The 25,689-nt window shown below is 36.1% G+C and overlaps 1 protein-coding gene across 2 annotated transcripts in view; it reads left to right on the forward strand.

Annotated features, from left to right (window-relative positions):
- The window catches only part of SYCP1 (synaptonemal complex protein 1), a 152,242-nt gene that overhangs the window by 50,457 nt on the left and 76,096 nt on the right, over nucleotides 1–25,689 (forward strand). For both annotated transcript variants that reach the window (XM_032644498.1, XM_032644507.1), the window contains exons 15-17: nucleotides 4,181–4,242; nucleotides 24,449–24,553; nucleotides 25,352–25,455. In XM_032644498.1, the coding sequence (XP_032500389.1) occupies nucleotides 4,181–4,242; nucleotides 24,449–24,553; nucleotides 25,352–25,455 (271 nt within the window). The remainder of the gene's footprint in view (nucleotides 1–4,180; nucleotides 4,243–24,448; nucleotides 24,554–25,351; nucleotides 25,456–25,689) is intronic.

Below are 25,689 nucleotides of genomic sequence, written 5' to 3' on the forward strand. Positions count from 1 at the left end.
TCCTGGCCTTGCGTGGCTATTTCCTTTCCCATGTTAGGGAATTTTTTGGCTGTAATCTCTTCAAATATTTTCTTGGGTCCTTTCTCTCTCTCTTCTCTTTCTGGCACCCCTATAATGCGAATGTTGTTGTATTTAATTATTGTCCCAGATGTCTCTTAGGCTCTCTTCATTTCTTTTCATTCTTTTTTCTTTATTCTGTTCATCAGCAGTGAATTCCACCGTTCTGTCTTCCAGGTCACTTATCCGTTTTCTGCCTCAGTTATTCTTCTATTGATTCCTTCTAGTGTAGTTTTCATTTCAGTTATTGTACTGTTCATCTCTGTTTGTTCTTTAATTCTTTTAGGTCTTTGTTAAATATTTCTTGCATCTTCTCAATCTTTGCCTCCATTCATTTTCTGAGGTCCTGGATCATCTTCACTATCATTATTCTGAATTCTTTTTCTGGAAGGTTGCCTATCTCCTCTTCATTTAGTTGTTTTTCTGGGGTTTTATCTTGTTTCTTCATCTGGTACATAGCCCTCTGCCTTTGCATTTTGTTTATCTTTCTGTGAATGTGGTTTTCATTCCACAGGGTGCAGGATTGTAGTTCTTCTTGCTTCTGCTCTCTGCCCACTGGTGGATGAGGATATCTAAGAGGCTTGTGCCTGAAACTGCCTTTTACCCCTTGTTCTCCTTCTAGACAGTTGCCGTGGCTTTTTAGGCTCTGCATATGGGAAGAGAAGATTCCTTCCATAGAGTGTTATAAACGTGCGCTTGATGCATTCTCAAGGTTTTAGTGGCTGGCTAGGCAAGTCTGAAATGTGTAGGGTAGGCTGGAACTCTGTAGCATGGCCTGAAGCTGCTGCCCACGGGTGGAATGTCTTCCTCCTGTAGTCTTTTTTTCTTAATTTAGGATTCAGAGGCTGTAATAATAATTCTTAGTGGGAAAAGTCTTATATTTTGATTGAATTTTGAAATTTCATTTATTGGCCATGTTGGATTATGAACTATTTTCAGGAAAATGTGACCCTATTTTATCATGTGGTGTTGTTAATACTCAACTTTCATGGCTAAAAGAAAGAGAAGTTTGTAGTTATTTTGTGAATTTATGACCATTTAGTTAGCTAATTTTAATAAGTCTATGCTTCATATTTATAAAGCCTCATATTTATAATTGTGGAGAATTATAAATATATATAAACATTTTTTTCCAATTTTGGTGAAAAGAATTATTTTATAAATTAAGATAATTCATGGATTGGCAGGCATTTTTCTGGAAATCTCTATAACTTTCTATAATCTTTATTATTAACTTTGAATACTTATATAATTAAAATAATTGTAAGCAGTAGTGCCTGTTAGGATGTTTGGTTGAACTTTGAAACCCAATTTATGCTTTTCCTTTTGCAAAGCTTACTTTTCCATTACAGACTAGACTGTTTTGAACATCCAAAATTGTACTATCCAATGGTAAATAATATTTTTAGTATTATTTTACATTAGAATGATTGTGAATGCATATTTCACCCATTTTTTACATCTTCCTTTAGACCATAACATACTGTCTTAAATCACTGCATATACCTATGTTCTTTAGAATTGGTCAATTGAATGTTGTAGACTATGGAATAATTAAATCTGATATTGAATATAAGTGGCTGTTATTGTCATATTGAAAGATCGAATGCATAATGTGATTTTTCTCTTAGTAGAGCAATATATTATGAGAAGTTTGGATAAGGAATTCCAGAACTGTGAAATAGTTCTATGTGTGTTTCTTAGCACTATCTTAGGTGGAAACATATACAAGAAGTGAAATACCATGTTCTTGAGAAATCTCTAATTATTGTAGGAGAAAGTTTGAATTCATAAAATCATTAGAACCATGTTTCAAAAATTAAAGGAGTGAGAGAGACTTCTGTTTAGGATTAGGGAAGGAAGTATTAGAACTTCTATTTCTATTTATTTTTAATGCTGTATATATGTTTTATAATGAATAATATATGTATTTTATATAAATTTATAAAATATAAATATGTATTTGTATTGTATAAATATTTATATATTTGGAGTGAATGCTCACAGATTTCTTATTGATGGAAATATGTTAATGCTGTTAACAAGAGGAAGCCAAGGTATCAATGTGGACTGCAGAGTTGGAAAAGGCTTTATAGAATAGGTAGATTTAAAAAACAAAGTAGAGTTTAAGATACAGAGAGGATTTGGATAGTTGTAGAGAATGATGGAGTGTGCAAAGTATTATGTTTAGGAGAGTATCATTAACAATGATGTAAGTACTCAACATTAGTTTATTTCCTTCTTTGATTGATAGTATAGTTCTCAAAACCAAAAAATCTTCTTTCTCCCTTACCTTTCACTTCTAATTCGTTATCTAATGCTGTTGTTTCTAACTCTTAATATCTAGCTCTTAAAATCTAACTAATTTAAGAGTTTTTAACTCTTAAATATCTTCTGAATCTTCCCCCTTTTCTTCGTCTCCACATACCTAGAACAGTTCAAGTCCTCATTTCCTCTTTCCTGGTTTTCAGAGTTTCAAGCACATTCTCTTAGCCTAGGAGAGGGATGCATGTGAGTAACATAATGGAACACAAATTGTGTCTGGGACATTATCATAAACCATGCTTCATATTACCCTCATTTGTCCTCATCTTTGTTCATCTCTTTTTGTGTTTACTAGGCTTCTGTTTGCTTTGGCCTTTATTCATAACCTTCTTTCTTACTGCAGTAGCCCTCATTCTTACTGCATTGTTTCCTGGCTACACTTTGCCTTCTTCCTTAATGATATTTTCGTAGGATTACATCTTGATTAGTGTATGCCTCCACTGTCCCCTCAGGAGTTACAATCATTGACCTATCCTAAGACCACTGTTATTCCGTGCACTCCTCAGATACAGCCTACTCTACCCCTTATATCTTGACATTAGCTTGGAACCAGACATCTCTGACCAGAACTAATTGCAGTATCTTTAGAATCAATCTTTTTGTTTCCAGTCTTGTCTACCTTTTGTTCATTCTCTGCATTTATGCTAGAGTGTTCCTTTAAAAATACAAATCTGACTATTCTGTGTTGCAGATTTAAGAGCCATCTAATTGCCTAAGTTCAAACTCTTTGTCTCTTCATTGTTCATTTAAAGAATGAGGTAGTGCATAACAAGTAAGTTAAAGACAACTGTAAATTCAGAATCTTTGTCAAATAATTTTTGTGTGTTTCTTTACTTGGTACACTTTTCTTTGCTTCTTCATGTGTCTCCCATCTTCAGTTCAGTCTAATATAGCTCTAAACAGGTTTTACTCCTGTGGTCAGTTTTCTATCTCTGTGCCCACATTTATTTTCACTCTGGTTGTATAATAGATTCTCCCTCTAGTTTTTTCTATTGCTTCTTCTTTGGTTATTAGATACACAATAACTATAGAACTTAGACTTAGATGTTTCTCATTTAGCTTTGGATATTCATTAGGAACATAACAGACATGGTCTTTGTTCTCATGAGATTTTGCACTCGGAGACACATAAAATGAATAATTACAAATAAATATTTAATTACAAATTGGGATAAGTGCTACGAAGGAATGAAATGAATGAAAATGACAAAATATAAGAAAATAATAAGGCCTAATCTAGATTTGGTGATCAAGGATGGCCTTAAACTGAGACCTAAATAAGTGAGATTTAGTTAAGGGAAAGCATGTGAGTTGGAGAGAGCTTTTCATTCAGGAGGAAAAGCATGTAGAAATGCCCTGAGGTGTGAAGGAGCTTGGTTAATACATGTGAGTGAATGAAAACCTTTGTGACTAAGTGTAAGAAGAAATATGGAAAGGGGAATGAAGTGAGTATGGGGTAATAAGGACCAAATCAGGTAGGGCCAAGGAAAGGAATTTTGATTTTATTCTGCTGGCAAAGGAACACCACTGAAAGATTTTAATTAGAGGAATGACATGATCTTGTTTACATTTTTAAAAGATCATTGTCACTTCTGTATGGAAGGTAAATTTGATGTTGGATGGGGGAGTGTTGGTAGTGAGGAATAGAAGTGGAGAAATCAGGTTGGAGGCTATTTGAATGGTACAACTATGAAAGAATGTCTTTTAAAAATGGAATCTTTTTTTTGTTTTCTTGTCTCTCCTTTCCCATTTTTTTAAATCCAGCTTTTAACGCATTTATATTCTTTTGATTTTTTAGAAGAGATGACTAAGCTTAAAAATAACAAAGAAGTAGAACTTGAAGAATTGAAAAAAATCTTGGTAAGTGTATGGTTTCTCTTATTAATATGTAGCAATTATTTTTCAAAATAGTATTAAATCCAGTGACTTAGACTCTCATCCTATAGATGTCTTATGGTAGTTTTTCAACTAAAATATAAAAAAAACTACATTTGGTTTTAGTGAAGCCACATTTCTTATCTCTATCAATTTTTATGGTATATTTTGATAACTGTCGGTGTAGGTGTTTATATTACTTAAGCATGTGTTGACAGTACATTTAAGTGAGATCAAATATGCTTATTCTGTAGCTGATTGTAAATTTGGTGTGCGTTTGATAACTTTGAGCCACAAAGCTGCAATTTTGAGAAAGATATGTATGATATCTATTCAGTACCTACGTTTAGTATTCAAATAGAATCATATTTAATGAATTTGTTAGGATAGGCTTCATTATGTTTTACTTGATTATAGTGTGTAGAGCATGGGTTGGTAAACTTTTTTTGTAAAGGACAAAAAAAGCCTTTTAGGCTTTGTGGCTATATACAGAATGTTAATTTTCTCCTCCCCTTCCATTATTTTTCTTTTATTTTTAACAATCTTATAAAAATGTAAGAACCATTCTTAGTTCAAGGGCCTACAAAAGAAGGTTGTGGGCTGATTTTGTCTCAGAGGCTGTAGTTTGCCAACCTTTGCTTATAAAAGATAATATTGTTTATCATTACAGGTCTTTGATTTTGGGTTTAACCAATCACATCTCTACCTGATTTTGCAACTCCTAATTCTTCCATCTCTTGGGAAGCACTATTTTCAAATGCTTATCCTTTCTTCAGTGAATTGCTTTTGCACAAATTCTTGCAAATAATAATATTTACATTTCTTTCAAATTTGATAATGTAAACTTATACTTCAGGTCTCAGCGTAAATATCAATTCTTTAGAAATCTCTCTTGACATTCCTAGCTAGTTTAGGTCTCTGTATAGCTTGTTCCTCTAGCACCCTGAATTTTTCCTTTATAGCACTTATCACAAATGAAATTTAATTTATTTTTGGTATAATTATTTAAAGCTTTATTCACCCTTTAGAGTCTCCTTTACTTAGCACAGTAGTTGGCACATAGTAGGTGGTCAATAAATAAATAGTGGAATGCTCCAATAAGGGCTAAGAACCTTTGTCCTGTTTGCCCTGTAACCTCAGTACTTAGCACAGTAACTGACACTTTGTAAGCACTTTGTAAATATTTGTTGAATGAATTAATACTAAAGTATTATTCTTACATTCCTACATGGACAAGGATTGGTTTAGGTTTTGTTTTATTTGAATAGCCGTTAGAGCATAATTAATATCTTGGTCCTTAGAATCATAATGCTTTGATGGTATCCAGCTTTTTACTTCTTAGCTGTATGACCTAGAGCAATTTACCTAAATTCTTGATGCCTTGGTTTTTCCATTTTATGAAATGGGGGAAATAATTGTACATATCTCATAGGGTGGTTGTGAAGGATGAATAAGATACATTTATTCATTTAACAAACATTTGTTGAGTTCCTTTTATGGTATACTCTGGGGATGCACTGGGGAGCAAATGGATGCATATCCTGTTTTCATGGAGCTAGTCATGAAATAATCATACTTAAATACAAGCAGCCATTCAAAGGGAATAATACAATGGTGTCAAGGGCAATAAAGGATTAGTTTACAGTGTAATAAAGGGATTTGAACTATGCAGAGAGTTTAGGAGACGTTTTTTGAAAAAGTAAAGATTGAACTGAAATCCAGAGAAGGAAGGGAAGTGCTTATCAGGTAGAGAAAATATGTGCAAAGGTCATTTGATAGGAAGGAGAATGGTGAATACAACATGGAGTGAAAGAAAGAGTGTGGTGCAAAATGAGGCTAGAGAGGTAGTAGGAGCCTGTAAATTCATGGCCCTTTAAAATCATATCAACAGAATTTTATGTTTATCCTAAGAGGAATGAGAAGCTCTAAAGAATTTCAGCAGGGAGTGACTTGGTCAGATTTGCAGAGCTCATTTGGTTTGCAGTACGGAGAACACAATATATTAAGAGAACAGTTCAGAATAGACAATCACAGGAGCCAGAGAAGAGAACTTAGGCTGGGAGATGATGGTAGTAATGAGATACTACTTTGAGAGATATTTAAGATTTAAATACTTTGGATTGATGTAGGGTACTGATAATACCATTTGTTGAAAAGACTCTCTTTTTCTTTATATATGTATGTGTGTATGTATGTATTTATTTTTTTGGCTGCACCAAGCGGCTTACGGGATCTAAGTTCCTCGACCAGGGATTGAACCTGAGCTCTCGGCAGTGAAAGTGCGGAGTCCTAAGCACTGGACCACCAGGGAATTCCCAAGACTCTCCGTTTTCTATTGAGTTACTCTTGCACATTTATAAAAAAAATCAATTGACCATATTTGTGTGGGTCTACTTCTGGGCTATTTCTGTTTCATTGATTTTTGTGGTCTATCCATTCACCAGTGTTTTGCTTACTGTAGCTTTATAGTGAGTCTTAGATTTGGGTAGTGTGATTCCTCCAGCTTTATTATTCTTTTGTGTATAATTTTTTTAATGTATTTATTTTTTGAATCTAATTGTATTTTATTTTTTCTTCCAGTTTTCTTGAGATATAATTGTCATACAGCACTGTATAAGTTTAAGGTCTACAGCATAATGATTTGACTTACATACATTACAATAAGTCTACATCCATCATCTCATATAGATACAAAATTGAAGAAATAGAAAAAAAATTTTCCTTGTGATGAGAACTCTTAAGATTTACTGTCTTAACAACTTTCATAAATAACATACAGCAGTGTGAATTATATCACATTGTACGTTACATCCCTAGTACTGTTTATCTTACAACTGGAAGTTTGTGCCTTTTGGCAGCCTTCATCCAACTCCTCGTCCTCCCTTATTTTGCCCACCCCCATAACCATAAATCTCATCTCTGTTTTATGACTTTGTTTGTTTGTTTTGAAGTATAATTGACCTAAAACAGTATGTTAGTTCCTGTTGCACACCAGTGATTTGATATTTCTGTACATTTTGAAATGTTCACTGTGATAAGTCTAGTTACAGTATGTCACCATACGAATATATTACACAGGTATTGACTATATTCCCCACACTGTACATTTCATACCTGTGACTCATTTATTTTGCAACTGGAAGTTTGTACCTCTTAGTCTCCTTTGCCTATTTCTTTCCTACCCTCACCTCTCTCCCCTCTGGCAACCACCTGTTTTTTCACTGTATCTATAACTCTGTTTCTGTTTTGTTGTGTCTGTTCATTTGTTTTGTTTTTTAGATTTCACATATAAGTGAAATCATACAGTATTTGCTTTTCTCTGTACAACTTATTTCAACATAATACCCTCTGGGTCCACCTATGTTGTTGCAGATGAAAAGATTTCATTTTTTTTATGGCTGTTATCTATCTATCTATCTTTCTCACATATTCTTTATCTGTTCATCAATTGATGGGCATTTATGTTGCTTCCATATCTTAGCTATTGTAAATAATGCTAATCCCACCAACAATGCATGAGGGTTCCCTTTGTTCCACATCCTCACCAACACTTGTTATCTCTTATCTTTTGATAACAGCCATTCTGACAGATGGGAGGTGGTATCTCATTGTGGTTTTGATTTGCCTTTCCCTGAGTAGTGGTGATGAGCATCTTTTCATGTGCCGGTTGGACATCTTTATGTCTTTGGAAAAATCTCTCTTCAGATCCTTTTCCCTGCCCTGTTTTATAATGAGCTTGTTTGTTTTTTTTTTGATGTTGAGTTGTATGAGTTCTTTGTTTCTTTGTATATGAACCCCTTTTGGATGTATCATTTGCAAATATTTTCTCCCATTCAGTAGGTGGCCTTTTCATTTTTTTGATAGTTTCCTTTTCTATGAAAAAGTTTTTTAGTTTAATATAGTCCAATTTGTTTATTTTGCTTTTTTTCCCTTGCCTGAGGAAACATATCCAAAAAAGATATTGCTAACACTGATGTCAAATAGTGTATTGCCTATGTTTTCTCCTAGGAATTTTATGGTTTCAGGTCTTGCATTTAAGTCTTCAATCCATTTTGAATTTATTTTTATGCATTGTGTGAGAGAGTAGTCCAGTTTGATTCTTTTGAATGTAGCTCTCCAGTGTTCCCAATACCATTTATTAAAGAGGCTGTCTTTTCCCCATTGTATTTCTTGCTCTTTTGTTGTAGGTTAATTGATTATATAAGCATGGGCTTAGTTCTGCGCTCTCTGTTCTGTTCCATTGATCTATGTGTCTGTTTTGGTGCCAGTACCATACTGTTTTGATGACTGTAGCTTTGTGGTAGAGTTTGAAATCAGGTAGCATGATACCTCCTGCTTTGTTCTTTCTCAAGATCATTTTGGCAATCTGAGGTCTTTTGTGTTTCCATACAAATTTTAGAATTATTATAGTATGGTGAAAAATGCCATTGTTATTTTGATAGGGAATGCATTGAATTTGTAGATTGCCTTGGGTATTGTGGTTGTTTTAATGACATTAATTCTTTGAGTCCATGAATATGGTATACCTTTTCATCTTTTTTTTGTTTGTTTTCAATTTCTTTCATCAGTGTCTTATAGTTTTCCAGGTAGAGATTTTTACTTCCTTACTTAGAGTTATTCATAGGTATTTTATTCTCCTTGATGTGATTGTAAATGGGATTGCTTTCTTAATTTCTCTTTCTGTTAGTTTGTTGTTAGTATATAGAACTGCAGCAGATTTCTGTGTATTAATTTTGTGTCCTGTAACTTTACCGAATTCATGGATGAGTTCTAGTAGTTTTTTGGTGGCGTCTTTAGGATTTTCTGTTTATAGTATCATGTCATATGCAAACAGTGACAATTTTACTTCTTCCTTTCTGATTTGGATTCCTTTTATTTCTTTTTCTTGTATGATAGATGTGGCTAGGATTTCCAATTCTTTGTTAGGTAGAAGTGGCAAGTGTGGGCATCCTTGTCTTGTTCCTGATTTTAAAGGAAGTACTTTTGACTGTTGAGTATGATGTTAGCTGTGGGCTTGTCATATATGACCTTTATTATGTTGAGATATATTCCCTCTATACTCACTTTCTGGAGAGATTTTAGCATAAATGGATATTGAATTTTGTCAAAAACTTTTTCCACATCTATTGAGATGATCATATAATTTTTATTCTTCATCTGGTTAATGTGGTGTATCACATTAATTTGCAGATATTGAGCCATCCTTGCATCCCTGGGATAAACCCCACTTGATCATGGTGTATGATCCTTTTAATGTATTGTTGAATTTGGTTTCCTAATATTTTGTTGAGGATTTTTGTATCTATGTTCATCAATGATATTGTCCTGTAATCTTTTGTTTTTGTGATATCTTTGACTGGTTTTGCTAATAGGATAATACTGGCCTGGCAGGATTAGTTTGGAAGAGTTCCTGCCTCTGCAGTTTTTTGGAATAGTTTGAGAAGGATAGGTGTTAATTCCCCTTTAAATGTTTGGTAGAATTCACCTATGAAGCCATCTGGTCCTGGACTTTCGTTTGTTGGAAATTTTTTAAATTACTGATTCAATTTCATTACTGGTAATTGGTCTGTTTATTCTTTCTATGTCTTCCTGGTTCAGTCTTGGAAAATTGTACAATTCTAGGAATTTGTCCTTTTCTTCTAGGCTGTCCATTTTATTAGTGTAAAATTGTTCATAGTAATCTCTCATGATCCTTTGTATTTCTGTGGTGTTGGTTCTATTTATCCTTTTTTATTTCTGATTTTATTGCTTTGGGCCCTGTTTTTCTCTTGATGAGTCTCTTATTAAGGTTTATCAATTTTGTCTATTTTTTCAAATAACCAGCTGTTAGTTTTGTTGATCTTTTCTATTGTTTTCTTAGTCTCTCTTTTTAAAAATTTAGTTCTGATTTTTATGATTTTCTTCCTTCCACTGACTTTGGGTTTTGTGTCTTCTTTTTCTACTTCCTTTGAGTGTAAGATTAAGCTATTTATTTGAGATTTTTCTTGTTTCCTGAGAGGTAGACTTGTATCACTATAAACCTCTCTCTTAGAACTGCTTTTGCTGCATTGCTTAGATTTTGGATTGTTGTGTTTTCATTTTCATTTGTCACCATGTATTTTCTGATTTATTCTTTGATTCCTTCAGTGATCCATTGGTTGTTTAGTAGCATATTGTTTAGCCTTCACATGTTTGGGAGATTTTTTCCCTTGTAGTTTCTTTCTTTGTAGTTGATTTCTAGTCTCATAGTGTTGTGGTCAGAAAAGATGCTTGATATGAATTGAATTTTCTTAAATTTACTGATTTTTTTTGTGGCCTAGCATGTGATCTATCCTGGAAAAGGTTCCAGGTATACTTGAAAAGAATGTCTATTCTGCTGCTTTTGGATGGAATGTTCTGTATAGATATATTGAGTCCTTTTGGTCTAATGTGTCATTTAAGGCCAGTGCTTTATTGATTTTCTGTCTGGATAATCTGTCTATTGGTGTAAGTGGGATGTTAAAGTTCCCTGCTATTATTGTGTTGCTGTCAATTACTCCCTTTATGTTTGTTAATGTTTGCACTATGTATTTAGGTACTTCTATATGTTGGGTGCATATATATTTATAATTATTATATCGTCCTTTTGATTAATCCCTTAATCATTATGTAATGTACTTCTTTGTCTCTTGTAACAGTCTTTGTTTTACTTTGTCTGATATAAGTATTGTTACCCTGGCTTTCTTTTGATTTACATTTGCATGGAATACATTTTTCCATGCCCTCACTTTTAGTCTATGTCTTTAGATCTGAAGTGAGTCTCTTATAAGCAGCATATATATGCATCTTGTTTTTTTGTCCATTCAGGCACTCTGTGTCTTTTGTTGGGAGAATTTAGTCCATTAGTCCTTTTTTTTTTTGTGGTACACGGGCCTCTTACTGTTGTGGCCTCTCCCGTTGCGGAGCACAGGCTCCGGATGCACAGGCTCAGCGGCCATGGCTCACGGGCCCAGCCGCTCCGCGGCACGTGGGATCCTCCTGGACCAGGGCACGAACCTGTGTCCCCTGCATCGGAAGGCGGACTCTCAACCACTGCACCACCAGGGAAGCCCCAGTCCATTTCTTTTAAAGTAATTATTGATAGGTATGTTCTTATTGCCGTTTTAAAATTGGTTTTGTTGTATTTTTCAAAGTTAGACAGGTTTATTGTTTTGTAAGACCTGTCAGAGCTTTCTTTCTTCCTCTTTTTCTTCTTGAACTATAGTTGATTTACAATATTGTGTTATTTTCAGGTGTATAGCATAGTGATTTGGTTTTTTGCAGATTATATTCCATTATAGGTTATCAAAAGATATTGGGTGTAATTCTGTATGCTATACAGTATATTCTTGTTGTATATCTATTTTATTTAAAAGTAGTTTGTATTTGTTAACCGCATACCCCTAATTTGCCCCTCCCCACTTCCCTCTCCCCTTTGGTAACTACAAGTTTGTTTTCTACATCTGTGATTCTGTTTCTGTTTTGCATATACATTCATTTGTATTATTTTTTAGATTCCACATGTGATATAATGTATTTGTATTTGTATTTCTCTCTGACTTATTTTACTAAGCATAATATTCTCTAGGTCCGTCCATGTTGCTGCACATGGCAGTATTTCATTCTTTCTTATGGCTGAGCAATATTCCATTTTGTGTGTGTGTGTGTGTGTGTGTGTGTGTGTATATATCTTAATCCAGTCATCTGTTGATGGGTACTTGGGTAGCTTCTGTGTTTCTGTGTCTTGGTTGTTGTAAATAGTGCTTCTGTGAACAGTGGGGTGCATATATCTTTTTGAGTTAGTGTTTTAGGTTTTTTGGATATGTGCCCAGGAGTGGAATTGCTTCAGCATATGGTAATTCTGTTCTTAGTTTTTTAAAGGAATTTCTATACTGTTTTCCATAGTGGCTGAACCAATTTACATTCCCACCAACAGTGTACCAGGGTTCCCTTTTCTCCACATCCTCTCCAATGTTTGTTATATGTAGACTTTTGATGATAGCTATTCTCAAAGGTGTGAGGTGATATTTAATTGTGGTTTTGATTTGCATTTCTCTAATAATTAGTGATGTTGAGCATCTTTTTATGTGCCTGTTAGCCATTTGTGTATCTTCTTTGGAAAAATATCTCTACAAGTCTTCTGTCCATTTTCTGATTGGATTGGTTGTTTTTGATATTGAGTTGTATGAGCTGTTTGTATATTTTAAATATTAACACTCCTTGTCTGGGCTTCCCTGGTGGTGCAGTGGTTGAGAGTCCGCTTGCTGATGCAGGGGACATGGGTTTGTGCCCCGGTCCGGGAGGATCCCACATGCCACAGAGTGGCTGGGTCCATGATCCATGGCTGCTGAGCCTGTGCGTCTGGAGCCTGTGCTCTGCAACGGGAGAGGCCACAGCAGTGAGAGGCCCGCGTACCGCAAAACAAACAAACAAACAAAAAACCTCCTTGTCAGTCATATCATTTGCAAATATTTTCTCCTATTTTGTAGGTTGTCTTTTTGTTTTGTCGATGGCTTCATTTACTGTGCAAAAGCTTTTAAGTTTAATAGGGTCCCATTTATTTATTTTTGCTTTTATTTCTTTTGCCTTAGTAGACTGATCCAAGAAGATATTGCTATGATTTATGTTAAAGAGTGGTCTGCCTATGTTTTCCTCTAGGAGTTTTATGGATTCCATTCTTACATTTAGGTTTTTAATCTATTTTGTGTTATTTTTATATATGGTGTTAGAGAATGTTTTGATTTCATTCTTTTACATGTAGCTGTCCAGTTTTCCCAGCACCAAAGAGACTGTCTTTTCTCCATTGTACATTCTTGCCCCCTTTGTCGTAGATTAATTGGCAATAGGTGTGCGGATTTATTTCTGGGTTCTATTTTGTTCTATTCACCTTTGTGTCTGGTTTTGTACCAGTACCATACTGCCTTGATTACTGCAGCTTTGTAATATATATATATATATATTTTTTCTACCTTCCAGATCACTTATGAATTCTTTTGTGTCATTTAGTCTGTGAGTCATTACCTCTAGAGTGCATTTTATCAGAAATTGAATGTTCTATTTTTGATTAGATCTTCTGTATAATTTCTAGTTCCTTGTTAAAATGTTTAGATCTATTCTCTTTCTTAATTTAGTGTTTTCATTACCAACGTTTTGAACTTGTGTGTTGTACTGATTATCTCTGTTTCATTATTTTTCAGGGGATTTCTCTTGCTCTTTCAATTATGAGTTGTTCCTCTGCCTTTTCATTTTACTTAACTTTTTCTGTCTCTATGAATTTAGGTGAAACAGTTATCTACTGTGGTCTTGAAGGGGTATTTTTATGTGGGAGCATTCCTGTGTAGACTGCATGTGCCCAGTGTTTTTAGTGTAAGGGCTGGATTTGGTGTGGAGACCAGTCACATCTTTCCCCAGGGTGTGCCGGCCACTATCACCTTGATAGGGTATGTGGCTGGTGTTTGAGGAGCTAAAGCCTGCACAGGGTGTGAGGTGTGACTTCTCTGCTCAGTGGCAATCCCCACCCTTTCAGTTCCTAAGTTGCAGGAGTGGATGCCCTGAGGGTTGGGATAGAGCTGGCTGTGTTCCCTTAAGTGTGTATTTTTTCCTTCTCCTCATGCTGGATCCTTTGCCCCAAAGGAGGGGAATACTGTATAGAAAGTGGGCTCGTGGGCTAACAGAGGTGAGGTCCACTACCTGCATATGTGTCTGTGGCTTCACTCACTCAGCCCAAGGTCACGTCTTTTCCCCTGTTGTCATTGTCCCAGATCTAGTGCAAGGTTATGGCATGGAGTGGGCAGGGCCGGAGCATTAACTTGATTGACACTGGAGATCGTGACGTTATGGTTGCAGGAATTGAATTGGCTGTGCTGCCATCAGAAGCCTGGGCAACTTCTGTGGCACTGTTTGAGTAAGCACCAACAATGGCTGCCGCCACCCTACCTGGACCACACCCCAGGCTCTTGGGCTGCCTCTGCATTCCCAGATCGAGTCTTTTCCCAGGACCTGGCTTTCCTAGATCCAGTGCCAAGATGTTGCATGGAGTGAGTGGGGCCAAGGTGTTCACTCAGCTTGGACTGGGGAGTGCTCAAGGTGCTAGCCTGCAGGGCAGACCTCTCCCTGCCCTGCCTGGTGGCAAGCCAGCACCCACTCACTCCTCACAAGTAGAGTCTAGACACCTCCAGCCTTTCTCTCTGTCCCAGCAGTTCTCCAAATAGCCAAAGGGGCTTGTCTCCTCTATGTAATACCTCAGGACTGGGATGCCCAGTCTGTGGCTCAACCCACTTACTCCCCACAGTGAGTGTCCCCCCATGCAATTTCCCTTTTCTTCTTAGTCCCCTCCCAGGGGCACAGGTCCCAACTTGATGCTTTTCTTCCTGTCCTACCTGATTACATGGGAATCTTTCTTGCATCCTTGGTTGTATAGGAGTTCCTCTGTCAGTTTCCAGTTTTCCATGAGAATTGTTCCATGTGTAGATGTATTTTTAACGTATTTGTGGGGAGAGGTAAGTTCCATATCTTCCTACTCCACCATCTTGGTCCCCTCCTTGAGTTGTTTTTGTAGTTCTATTTTGCTCTCTTCCTTTATGATTTGATGGCTATCTTTAGTGTTATGTTTGGGTTCTTTTCTATTTTGTGTGTATGTATCTATAATAGATTTTTGGCTTGTGGTTACTATGAGGTTTATATACAGCAGTCTATCTATCTATCTGATTAAGTTTTTAATGTCTTAAGTTCAAATGCATTTTAACAACCCTGCACTTTTACTCCCTTCTCCCCATGATTACTATTTTTGACATCATACTTTTCATCTTTTTGTTTTGTGTATCCCTTAACTACTTATGGCAGATAAAGTTGATTTTATTACTGTTGTCTTTTAACCTTTCTACTAGCTTTGTACATGAGCTGGTTTGGTGGTGCTGAACTCTTTTAGCTTTTCTTTTCTGTAAAACTTTTGATCTCTTTATCAAATCCGAGTGAAAGCCTTGCCAGGTAGAGTATTCTTGGTTGTTAAGTTTTTCCCTTTCATCAGTTTAAATATATCATGCCACTCCCTTCTGGGCTGTGGAGTTTCTGCAGAAAAGTCAGCTGATAGCCTTTTGGGAGTTCTCATGTGCATAACTTCTTTTCCATTGCTGCTTTTAATATTCTCTCTTTATCTTTAATTTTTGCTATTTAAGTTACAGTGTGTCTTGGTGTGGCCCTGTTTGGGACTCTTTGTTCTTTCTGAACCTTGATGTCTGTTTCCTTTCCCAGGTTGCTATTATGTCTTCAAATATGTCCTCTGGCCTTTTCTCTCTCTGTTCTTCTGGGCCCTCTATAATGCAGATGTTAATACTCTTGATGTTGTCATGGAAGTCTCTTAAACTGTCCTCATTTCTTCTTATTCTCTTTTCTGTTCATCTTCAGTAATTTCCACTACTCTGTCTTCCAGCTCACTGATCTATTTCTCTGTATTGTCTAATCTACTGTTGATTTCTTCTAGTGTATTTTTAAAATTTCAGTTATTGTATTCTTCATCTCTGTTTGGGTCTTCTTTATATTTTCTAACTTTTTGTTAAAAACTTCTAACTTCTCCCCCTGTTCATCCAATTTTCTCCCATGTTCTTTGAGCATTTTTCAATCATTATCCTGAACTCTTTTGGGTAGATTCTTATCTCCACTTCACTTTGTTGTTCCTACATTTAGAACATATTCCTCTGTTGCCTCATTTTGCCTAATTTGCTGTTTTTATTTCTGTGTATTTAGAAGGTTGGTTATATTTCCTGACCTTTGAGATGTGGCCTTTTATAGGAGACATCCTATGTGCCCCAGCGACATATTCTCCTCTGGTCATCAGAACTATATGCTTTAGGGGTGCCCCCTATGTGGGCCATGTTTTTCCTTCTGTTGTGGTGGGCTGCCTACTTTGGGTGGTCTTACAGGTGTGGGTGGCCCCGGTCCAGTTGATTGCCAGGCCCTGCCTTGTGTGGAGGCTGCTGCCCACTGATGGGTGGAGCTGGGTCACAAGGTGGCTGGCTGTGGAGCCTCAGGAGATCCTAGGGCTAGTGCTGACCTACGGGTGGGCAGAGCTGGGTTCTGGGATGAGTAGTTGTATTGCTGGGGTCTTGCATCTAGTATCGGCCTGCTGGTGGGCATGGCTGATTCCTGACACTACTGGCTCTGGGGTCCGGGGTATCCCAGAGCTGTTGTCAGCCTGAAGGTTGGTGGGGCTGGATAATTGGATGGCTGTCTGAGGGGGTCCAAGGCATCTCAGAACTGGTATTGGCCTGCAGGTGGGCAGGTTCAGGGCCCGGGGTTCCTGAGACTGGTGCCAGCCTCCTGGTACGTGGACTGTTTTTTGACAAGGCAGGCTGTGTGGCTGCAGTGGTCCTGTGCCTTTTGTTCACCCACTGGTGGGCAGGGTGGGAGCCCAAGGGATCCTGGGGTTTGTGCTCACCAACTGGTGGGTGAGGCTGGGTCCTCGTGTTTGTGCTGGCTCACTGGTGGATAGATCTGGTTCCTGAGATCTCTGATTGTAGGGCCCTGGTGGTTCCAGGGCTGGTGCTGGTGCACTGATGTGTGGGGCTGAGTCCTCTGCCTTCTCGTGGATAGGGCCATGTCTTGGGTTGGCTGTGGGCTTTGGGGCTCTTAAGGAAGTTGGCCTGTTGGTGGGTGGGGCTGTATCTGGCTAGTTGCTTGGCTTGAGGTTCCCAGTATTAGAGTCTTCAGGCTGTTGAGGCGGACTGGGTCTTGGCACTAATAAGCTAGAGGGGGAGAATTCCAGAATGTTGCTTGCCAGCACAAGTGTCCTCGTAGTAGAACGAGCTCCAAAAATTGGCTGCTGCCAGTGTCTGTGTTCCCAGGGTGGGCTCCACTTGCCTCATGCCTCTCTAAGAGGCTTTCTGGTGTCAGCAGGTGGGTCTGACGCAGGCTCCTTTCAAATTAGTTTCTTTCCCTGGGTCCCAGAGCATGTGAGATTTTGTGTGTACTCTTTAAAAATGGAATCTCGATTTCCCATAGCCGTTTGGCTCTCCTGAAAGTAAATCCCACTGGCCTTCAAAGGCAAATGTTTTGGGGACTCATCTTCTGGTGCAGGGCCCCTAGCCTGGGAGCCCAGTGTGGGGCTTGGACTCCGTGCTCTTTGGGGAGAATCTCTGCAATTTCAATTATTCTTCTGTTTGTGGGTTGCCCACCCTGGGGGTATGGGTCTTGACTATACCACATATCTGCCCCTCCTACCCATCTCATTGTGGTTCGTTTTTATTTCTTTAGTTGTAGAAGAACTTTTCTCTAGTCTTCTGGTCTTTCTCATCAACAGTTTCTGTGTAGTTTAATTCTGATATGCTGATGGGGGAGGTGAGCACAAGGTCTTCCTACTGTGCCATCTTGGCCACACCCCCAACCTTTTCCACAAAATATTTATTTATTTATTAAAGATGAATTATTTTGTGTATTTTTTTATTCTTCCATACTTCCAATGTGATATTGAATAGGAGTGATGATTGTGTACATCTTTGATGTCCTGATCTTAAGGGAAAAACATTTAGTGTTTAACTATTAACTATGATGTTAATTATAGGTTTTTTGTTGACTTCCCCATGTAGTCCTAGTTTGTTGAGAATTTTTACTATGAATCTGTGTTGAATTTTGTCAAATTATTTTTACGTGTCATTTGATATGATCATGTGGTTTTTCTTCTTTAGACTATTAATATGGTGTTTTACATTGATTAATTTCTAAACATTGAACCAGCCTTGTATTCCTGGGAAAAATCTCACTTGGTGTGGTGTATAGGCATACTTTGTTTTATTGCACTTCACCGCAGATAATTGCATTTTCTGTAAATTGAAGGTTTGTGGCAACGCTGCCTCAAGCAAGTATATTGGCACTATTTTTCCAACAGCATTTGCTCACTCTGTGTCTTGGTGTCACTTTTTGGTAATTCTCATGGTATTTGAAACTTTTTCATTATTATTATATTTGTTACAGTGATCTGTGATCAGTGATCTTTGTTACTAGTGCAGAAAGATTACAAATAATGTAATGATGGTTAGCATTTTTTTAGCAATGAAGTATTTTTTTTTCCCTCTCCCACCCACCTACCCCTGGCAACCACCAGTCTATTCTCTATATCCATGACTCCGTTTTTGTTTCTTAGGTAGGTTCATTGGTGTCATATTTTAGATTCCATATATAAGTGATATCATATGGTATTTGTCTTTCTCTTTCTGACTTACTTCACTTCATATGGTAATCTCTAGGTTCATCCATGTTGCTGCAAATGGCATTATTTTGTTCTGTTTTATGCCTGAGTAGTATTCCATTGTATATATGTACCACATCTTCTTTATCCATCTATCTGTCGATGGACATTTAGGTTGTTTCCATGTCTTGGCTATTGTGAATAATGCCGCTATGAACATAGGGGTGCATATATCTTTTTGAATTATAGTTTTGTCTGGATAGATGCCCAGGAGTGGGATTGCTGGATCCTATGGTAATTCTATTTTTAGTTTTCTGAGAAAACCTCCATACTGTTTTCCACAGTGGCTGCACCAACTTACATTCCCACCAACAGTGTAGGAGGGCTCCCTTTTCTCCACACTCTCTCCAGCATTTGTTATCTGTAGACTTTTTAATGATGCCATTCTGACTGGCGTGAGGTGGTACCTCATTATAGCTTTGATTTGCATTTCTCTAATAATTAGCAATGTTGATCATCTTTTCATGTGTCTATTGGCCATCTCTATATCTTCTTTGGAGAAATGTCTCTTTAGGTCTTCTGCCCATTTTTCGATTGGGTTGTTTGTTTCTTTATTGTTGTATGAACTGTTTGTATATTTTGGAAATTAAAGCCTTGTTGGTCACATCGTTTGCAATTATTTTTTCCAATTCTGTAGGTTGTTTTTTTGTTTTGCTTATGGTTTCCTTTGCTGTGCAAAAGCTTGTAAGTTTGATTAGGTCCCACTTATTTATTTTTGTTTTAATTTCTATTGCCTTGGGAGACTGACCTAAGAAAAAATTGGTATGATTTATGTCAGAGAATGTTTTGCCTGTGATCTGTTATAGGAGTTTTGTGGTGTCATTTCTTATGTTTAAGTCTTTAAGCCATTTTGAGTTTATTTTTGAGTATGGTGAGAGGGTGTATTCTTTTTTATTTTTTTTAACATCTATATTGGAGTATAATTGCTTTACAATGGTATGTTAGTTTCTGCTTTATAACAAAGTGAATCAGTTATACATATACCTATGTTCCCATATCTCTTCCCTCTTGCATGTCCCTCCCTCCCACCCTCCCTATCCCACCCCTCTAGGTGGTCACAAAGCACCGAGCTATCTCCCTGTGCTATGCGGCTGCTTCCCACTAGCTATCTATTTTACGTTTGGTAGTGTATATATGTCCATGCCACTCTCTCACTTTGTCACAGCTTACCCTTCCTCCTCCCCATATCCTCAAGTCCATTCTCTAGTAGGTCTGTGTCTTTATTTCTGTCTTACCCCTAGGTTCTTCATGATATTTTTTTTCATAAATTCCATATATATGTGTTAGCATACTAACTTCACTGATTTACATGCAGCTGTCCAACATTCCCAATACCACTTGCTGAAGAGACTTTTCCGATTGTATATTCTTGCCTCCTTAGTCAAAGGTTAATTGACCGTAGGTGTCTGGGTTTATTTAGCAATGAAGTATTTTTAAAAAACTTTATTTATTTATTTCTTTTTGGCTGCATTGCATCTTCATTGCTGTGCACGGGCTTTCTCTAGTTGCAGCGAGTGGGGGCTACTCTTTGTTGTGGTGCACGGGCTTCTCATTGAGGTGGCTTCTCTTGTGGCAGAGCATGGGCTCTAGGTGTGTGGGTTTCTGTAGTTGTGGCAAGTGGGCTCAGTAGTTGTGGCTCATGAGCTCTAGAGCACAGGCTCAGTAGTTGTGGCATATGGGCTTAGTTGCTCCATGTCATGTGGGATGTTCCCGGACCAGGGCTTGAACCCATGTCACCTGCTTTGGCAGGTGGATTCTTAACCACTGCTCCATCAGGGAAGTTCCGAAGTATTTTTAAATTAAAGTATGTACATTGTTGTTTTTAGACATAATGCTATTGAACACTTAATAAACTAAGAATAGTGTAAACATAACTTTTATGTGCACAGAAAGTTCCTATGCCTTGCTTTATTGTGATATTTGCTTTATTGCAGTATTCTGTAATGAACCCACAATATCTCTGAGATATGCCTGTATTATTCTTTTTCTGTATTGTTGAATTTTTTTGTTAATATTTTGTTGAGGATTTTTGTTTTCATGTTCATGAGAGTTATTGGCCTATAGTTTTCTTGGACTGTCTTTCACTGGTTTTGGAACCAGGCTAATGCTGGCCGCATAAAGTGAGTTGGGAATCATTTCTTTCATTTCCATTTTCTGGAAGAGATTATATAGAATTAGTATTATTTCTTTTTTAAATGTTTGGTAGAATTCTCCAGAGAAATCATGTGGACCTAGAGATTGCTTTTTGGCAAGATTTTTAACTATGAATTTTATTTATTTTTGCTATAGAATTATTCAAGTTACTTGCTTTATCTTGGGTGATTTTGGTAGTTTGTGGTTTTTAAGGAATTAACCCATTTCATTAACTTTGTTGACTGTCTGTGCATGGAGTTGTTTGTAGCACTTCCTGCAATTATTTTTTTAATGTCTTTGGAGTCTGTAGTGTTACCCTTATTTTCATTGCTGATACTGGTGATTTATGTCTTCTCTCTTTTTTCTTTGTCAGTCATTTTATTTTTAACATCTTTGTTGGAGTATGATTGCTTTACAATGGTGTGTTAGTTTCTGCTTTATAACAAAGTGAATCAGTTATACATATACATATGTTCCCATATCTCTTCCCTCTTGCATCTCTCTCCCTCCCACCCTTCCTATCCCACCCCTCTAGGTGGTCACAAACCACCGAGCTGATCTCCCTGTGCTATGTGGCTGCTTCCCACTAGCTACCTATTTTATGTTTGGTAGTGTATATATGTCCATGCCACTCTCTCACTTTGTCACAGCTTACCCTTCCCTCTCCCCATATCCTTAAGTCCATTCTTTAGTAGGTCTGTGTCGTTATTCCCATCTTACCCCAGATTCTTCATGACCTATTTTTTTCTTACATTCCATATATATGTGTTAGCATACAGTATTTGTTTTTCTCTTTCTGACTTACTTCACTCTATGACAGACTCTAGGTCCATCCACCTCACTACAAATAACTCAATTTCATTTCTTTTTATGGCTGAGTAATATTCCATTGTATATATGTGCCACATCTTCTTTATCCATTCATCCAGTGACGGACACTTAGGTTGCTTCCATCTCCTGGCTATTGTAAATGGAGCTGCAATGAACATTTTGGTACCTGACTCTTTTTGAATTATGGTTTTCTCAGGGTATATGCCCAGTAGTGGGATTGCTGGGTCATATGGTAATTCTAGTTTTAGTTTTTTAAGGAACCTCCATACCGTTCTCCATAGTGGCTGTATCAACTTGCATTCCCACCAACAGTGCAAGAGTGTTCCCTTTTCTCCACACCCTCTCCAGCATTTATTGTTTCTAGATTTTTTGTTGATAGCCATTCTGACCAGTGTGACATGATAGCTCATTGTAGTTTTGATTTGCATTTCTCTAATGATTAATGATGTTGAGCATTCTTTCATATGTTTGTTGGCAATCTGTATATCTTCTTTGGAGAAATGTCTATTTAGGTCTTCTGCCCATTTTTGGATTGGATTTATTGGTTTTTTGTTATTTAGCTGCATGAGCTGCTTGTAAATTTTGGAGATTAATCCTTTGTCAGTTGCTTCATTTGCAAATATTTTCTTCCATTCTGAGGGTTGTCTTGTGGTCTTGTTTTCTTTGTCAGTCTTGATAGAGTTTAATTACTTTATCAGTCTTTTCAAATAACCAGCTTTCTATTTCATTGATTTTCTCTGTTGGTTTTTGATTTTCAATCTCACTGATTTCTTCTCTTTATTCCTTCCTTCTGTTTGCTTTGTGTGTATTTGCTCTTTTTCTATGTTTTTAAGGTGGAAACTTAGATTACTCTTTTGAGACTTTTCTAATGTAAACATTTAATATTATAAATTTCCTCTAATCACCTCTTTAGCTTTAGCCCACAAATTTTGATATGTTGTATTTTCATTTTCATTTATTTTCTGATTTCTCTTGAGATTTATTCTTTGACCCTGGGGTTATTTATAAGTCTGTTATTTAATTTCTGTGTATTTGGAGATTTTGCTGTTATATTTCTGTTATTCATTTCTAGCTTAATTCCATTATGGTCAAATAATATACTTTATTACTTAAATTTGTTATGGTTTGTTTTAGAAATCATGATCTCGTATATCTGAGTGAATGCTCCATGTGCACTTGAAAAGAATATTTCCTCTGCTATTGTTAGGTGGAACGTTCTATAAATGTCAATTAGGTACAGTTGGTTGATGGTATTGTGAAAAATCTTTTGGTTTTGATTGATTTTTGTCCAGTTCTATTGTTTACTGAAAGATGGGTATTAAAATCTCTTACTTTGATTTTGTAATTGTCTGTTTCTCTCTAATTCTGTCAATGTTTGCCTTGTGTATTTTGAATTTCGGTTAAAGGTTTTACATTTACATGTAACTATTATATCTTCCAGCTGAATTGACTCTTTGGTCATGATTGAATGCCTGTCTTTATCTCTGATAATACTGTCTCATTTTGAAGTCTGTTTTAACTAATATTATTATGGCCATTAGTTTTCTTATGTTTATTGTTTACATGGCATATCTTTGAGTCTTTATATTTGTAGATATTTGTACATATCTATATAGGTATAGATATATACCTGATTATAATTGGGTCTTCCTATGTACTATTTCTATAGTTATCTTTTTTAAATCACAAATATGATCATGTTATATTGCTATATCAAAACTTTCAATAGCTCTACATTGCTTATAGGTAAAATTCAAACTCTATAACTGCAATTAGTGGATTTTATAGTTTTTAATCTCAGACCTCTTATTGGCAAGGCTTTAATAAAATTATTATAATCTCATGCTTAAGTAAACAAAATAAATATTGAATTCATAATCTTATGCTCTGTTGGATAACAGGAAGAAGTAATAGAAATTAAGCACTCATAACTAAAGAGTTAATGGTTAGATTATAGTTTGTTTTGCTCAGTAGCTAGAGCTATGCTAACCAGTATGGTAGCCACTGGCCAAATGTGTTATATTTAAATTAATTAAAATAAATCAAATTAACAAGTCAGTTTCTAAGCTCCAGTGGCCCACATTTGAAGGACTAATAGCTACCATATTGGACAGGATGGAAAATGTTCCTATTGTTGCAGAAAGTTTTGTTGTATAGGACTTGTCTAGAGCAGAGGTTGACAAAATTTTTATGTGAAAGGCCAATAGTAAGTTTTTAGGCTTTGTGGGCCATGTGGTCTCTGCTGCAGCTATTCAACTTTGCTGTTACAGGGCAAGACAGGCATAGATAATATATAAACAACTAGGTTGGCTATATTATGGTAAAGAATTATTAAAAACAGACAGTGGCTGGGTTTGATCTGTGAGCTGTAGTTTGCTGACCCATGGTTGTCTAGAACATTGAATTAAATTCTTGACACCTCATTTAGAATGGTATGTTGACAAAGTGAGCCCATCCTGAAGGAATGAGGCAATATAAAACCATTCCATAGGAATATATAATAAAAATAATTAGAAATTTTAGAATAGCTAAGAGAAAAGTTCAGGAGTGATGATAGCTCTTCAAATATTTCTCAGCTATCATGTGAAAAGAGGAATTAGACTTTGTGATTAAGGAACACAGAACAATGACCATTGCATGAAAGTTACAGGAAGAGCATTTTAGTAAAATGTAAGTACAAACTGGGTTGATAGAATAGTGAGTTAAGTAATAAGTGCTAATAAATTAAAGTGATTTATGCATAAGGTGAGGTTTGAATTCAGTGACCTGTATGACTTATTTTTTTAAAATAAAAAATTCCAGGGCTCTGCCCATTAAATCCTCTGTTATCATATTTAGTTTGGGAATTTACTTAATGACTTGTTTTCTCTTTTTTAAAAATTTGAGCCAAAGAGAAATTCATAATTCTCTTCACAACTCTGTTTGAGCAGCTTGATTATCTTGAATGTGTGTGTGCTTTGATTGTCATGATTTGTTAATGTCCTTAAATAGGCAGAAAATCAAAAGCTTTTAGATGAGAAGAAACAATTTGAGAAGATTGCTGAAGAATTAAAAGGAGCAGAACAAGAACTAACAGGGCTTCTCAAAACCAGAGAGGTTTGTTTAAAAAGGATACATTTTTTTTTTCAAGTGTTTTGTTAGTAGGATACATTGTAGATTATGGTGTGGCTGTTAGATTTGTGCAAGATTGCTTCACAAAATTCCTCTGGAAGATGTGTTCCTGCTACATTTAGTATGCTAACGATTGATTTAAAGCACATTTAGAGAACCTGCATATTATAATGAGGAAGAGAAAGGTCAACATTTTAGATACCAATAGTATACATAATGCCATGGCTTATAACAATTACATTTCTTGATGTCTTGAGTATTTCTTAATTGATACATTTAAATTTTAGCCTTTATTAAGTTCTTAGCTTACAGTAGTGTTTATAGTGCTCATGTTATAATTTTAGAATGTCTTTTATTTTTAAAAAGTATGTTTTCAGTCTATTACAGTATTACATTGTAATTGTCTTTCTAATATAGTAAGAACAGCTTAGTTTTTCAAGTACTGCCTGATTTCATTAACTAATGCATTTCTTCTTAAAAATGTGACATTTTAATTGAAATTAATTACTTGGTAGTATAAAATTGACAATAGTATTTTATAATATGTAAATATAATTTTACTGGTTGAGCTTCAGAATATCAAGATGGAATTTACTTATAGTATTGCATTTGTCATTGCTCATTGTTTTAAAATTATAATGACTATGGCATTAAATCAATTTAAATTTTAAAAATTTGACATATTTTTGCCAAAGATATAACTTGCTTACATGGAGTGACCATACTTTTTAAGTGAGAAAACTGTAAAAACATTTGCTGTGATAATACATGTTTATTTTCCAGAAAAAAGTACATGATTTGGAAATACAGTTAACTGCCATTGCAACAAGTGAACAGCATTATTCAAAACAGGTTAAAGAGCTGAAAACTGAGCTTGAAAATGAGAAGTATGTTTTCTATCTATAAAGTAGCTTATGTATTCAATTCCTAAGCTTTCTGTAATACTTTCCGAAGTAGGTAATACTAAATTAGTAAATTATGTGTAATACTTTTTTGAATAGGCTTAAAGTTGTGTTTTATTTCTGATTAAAGATCAAAATAATGTGCCAATTTCATTGTTAAAGGAGGTACATATTATTGACATAAGAGTATATATCACAAACTTGAGAACTGCATTAGAA

Source organism: Phocoena sinus, chromosome 1 (genome assembly GCF_008692025.1).
Source record: "Phocoena sinus isolate mPhoSin1 chromosome 1, mPhoSin1.pri, whole genome shotgun sequence".
Classification (NCBI taxonomy): domain Eukaryota; kingdom Metazoa; phylum Chordata; class Mammalia; order Artiodactyla; family Phocoenidae; genus Phocoena; species Phocoena sinus.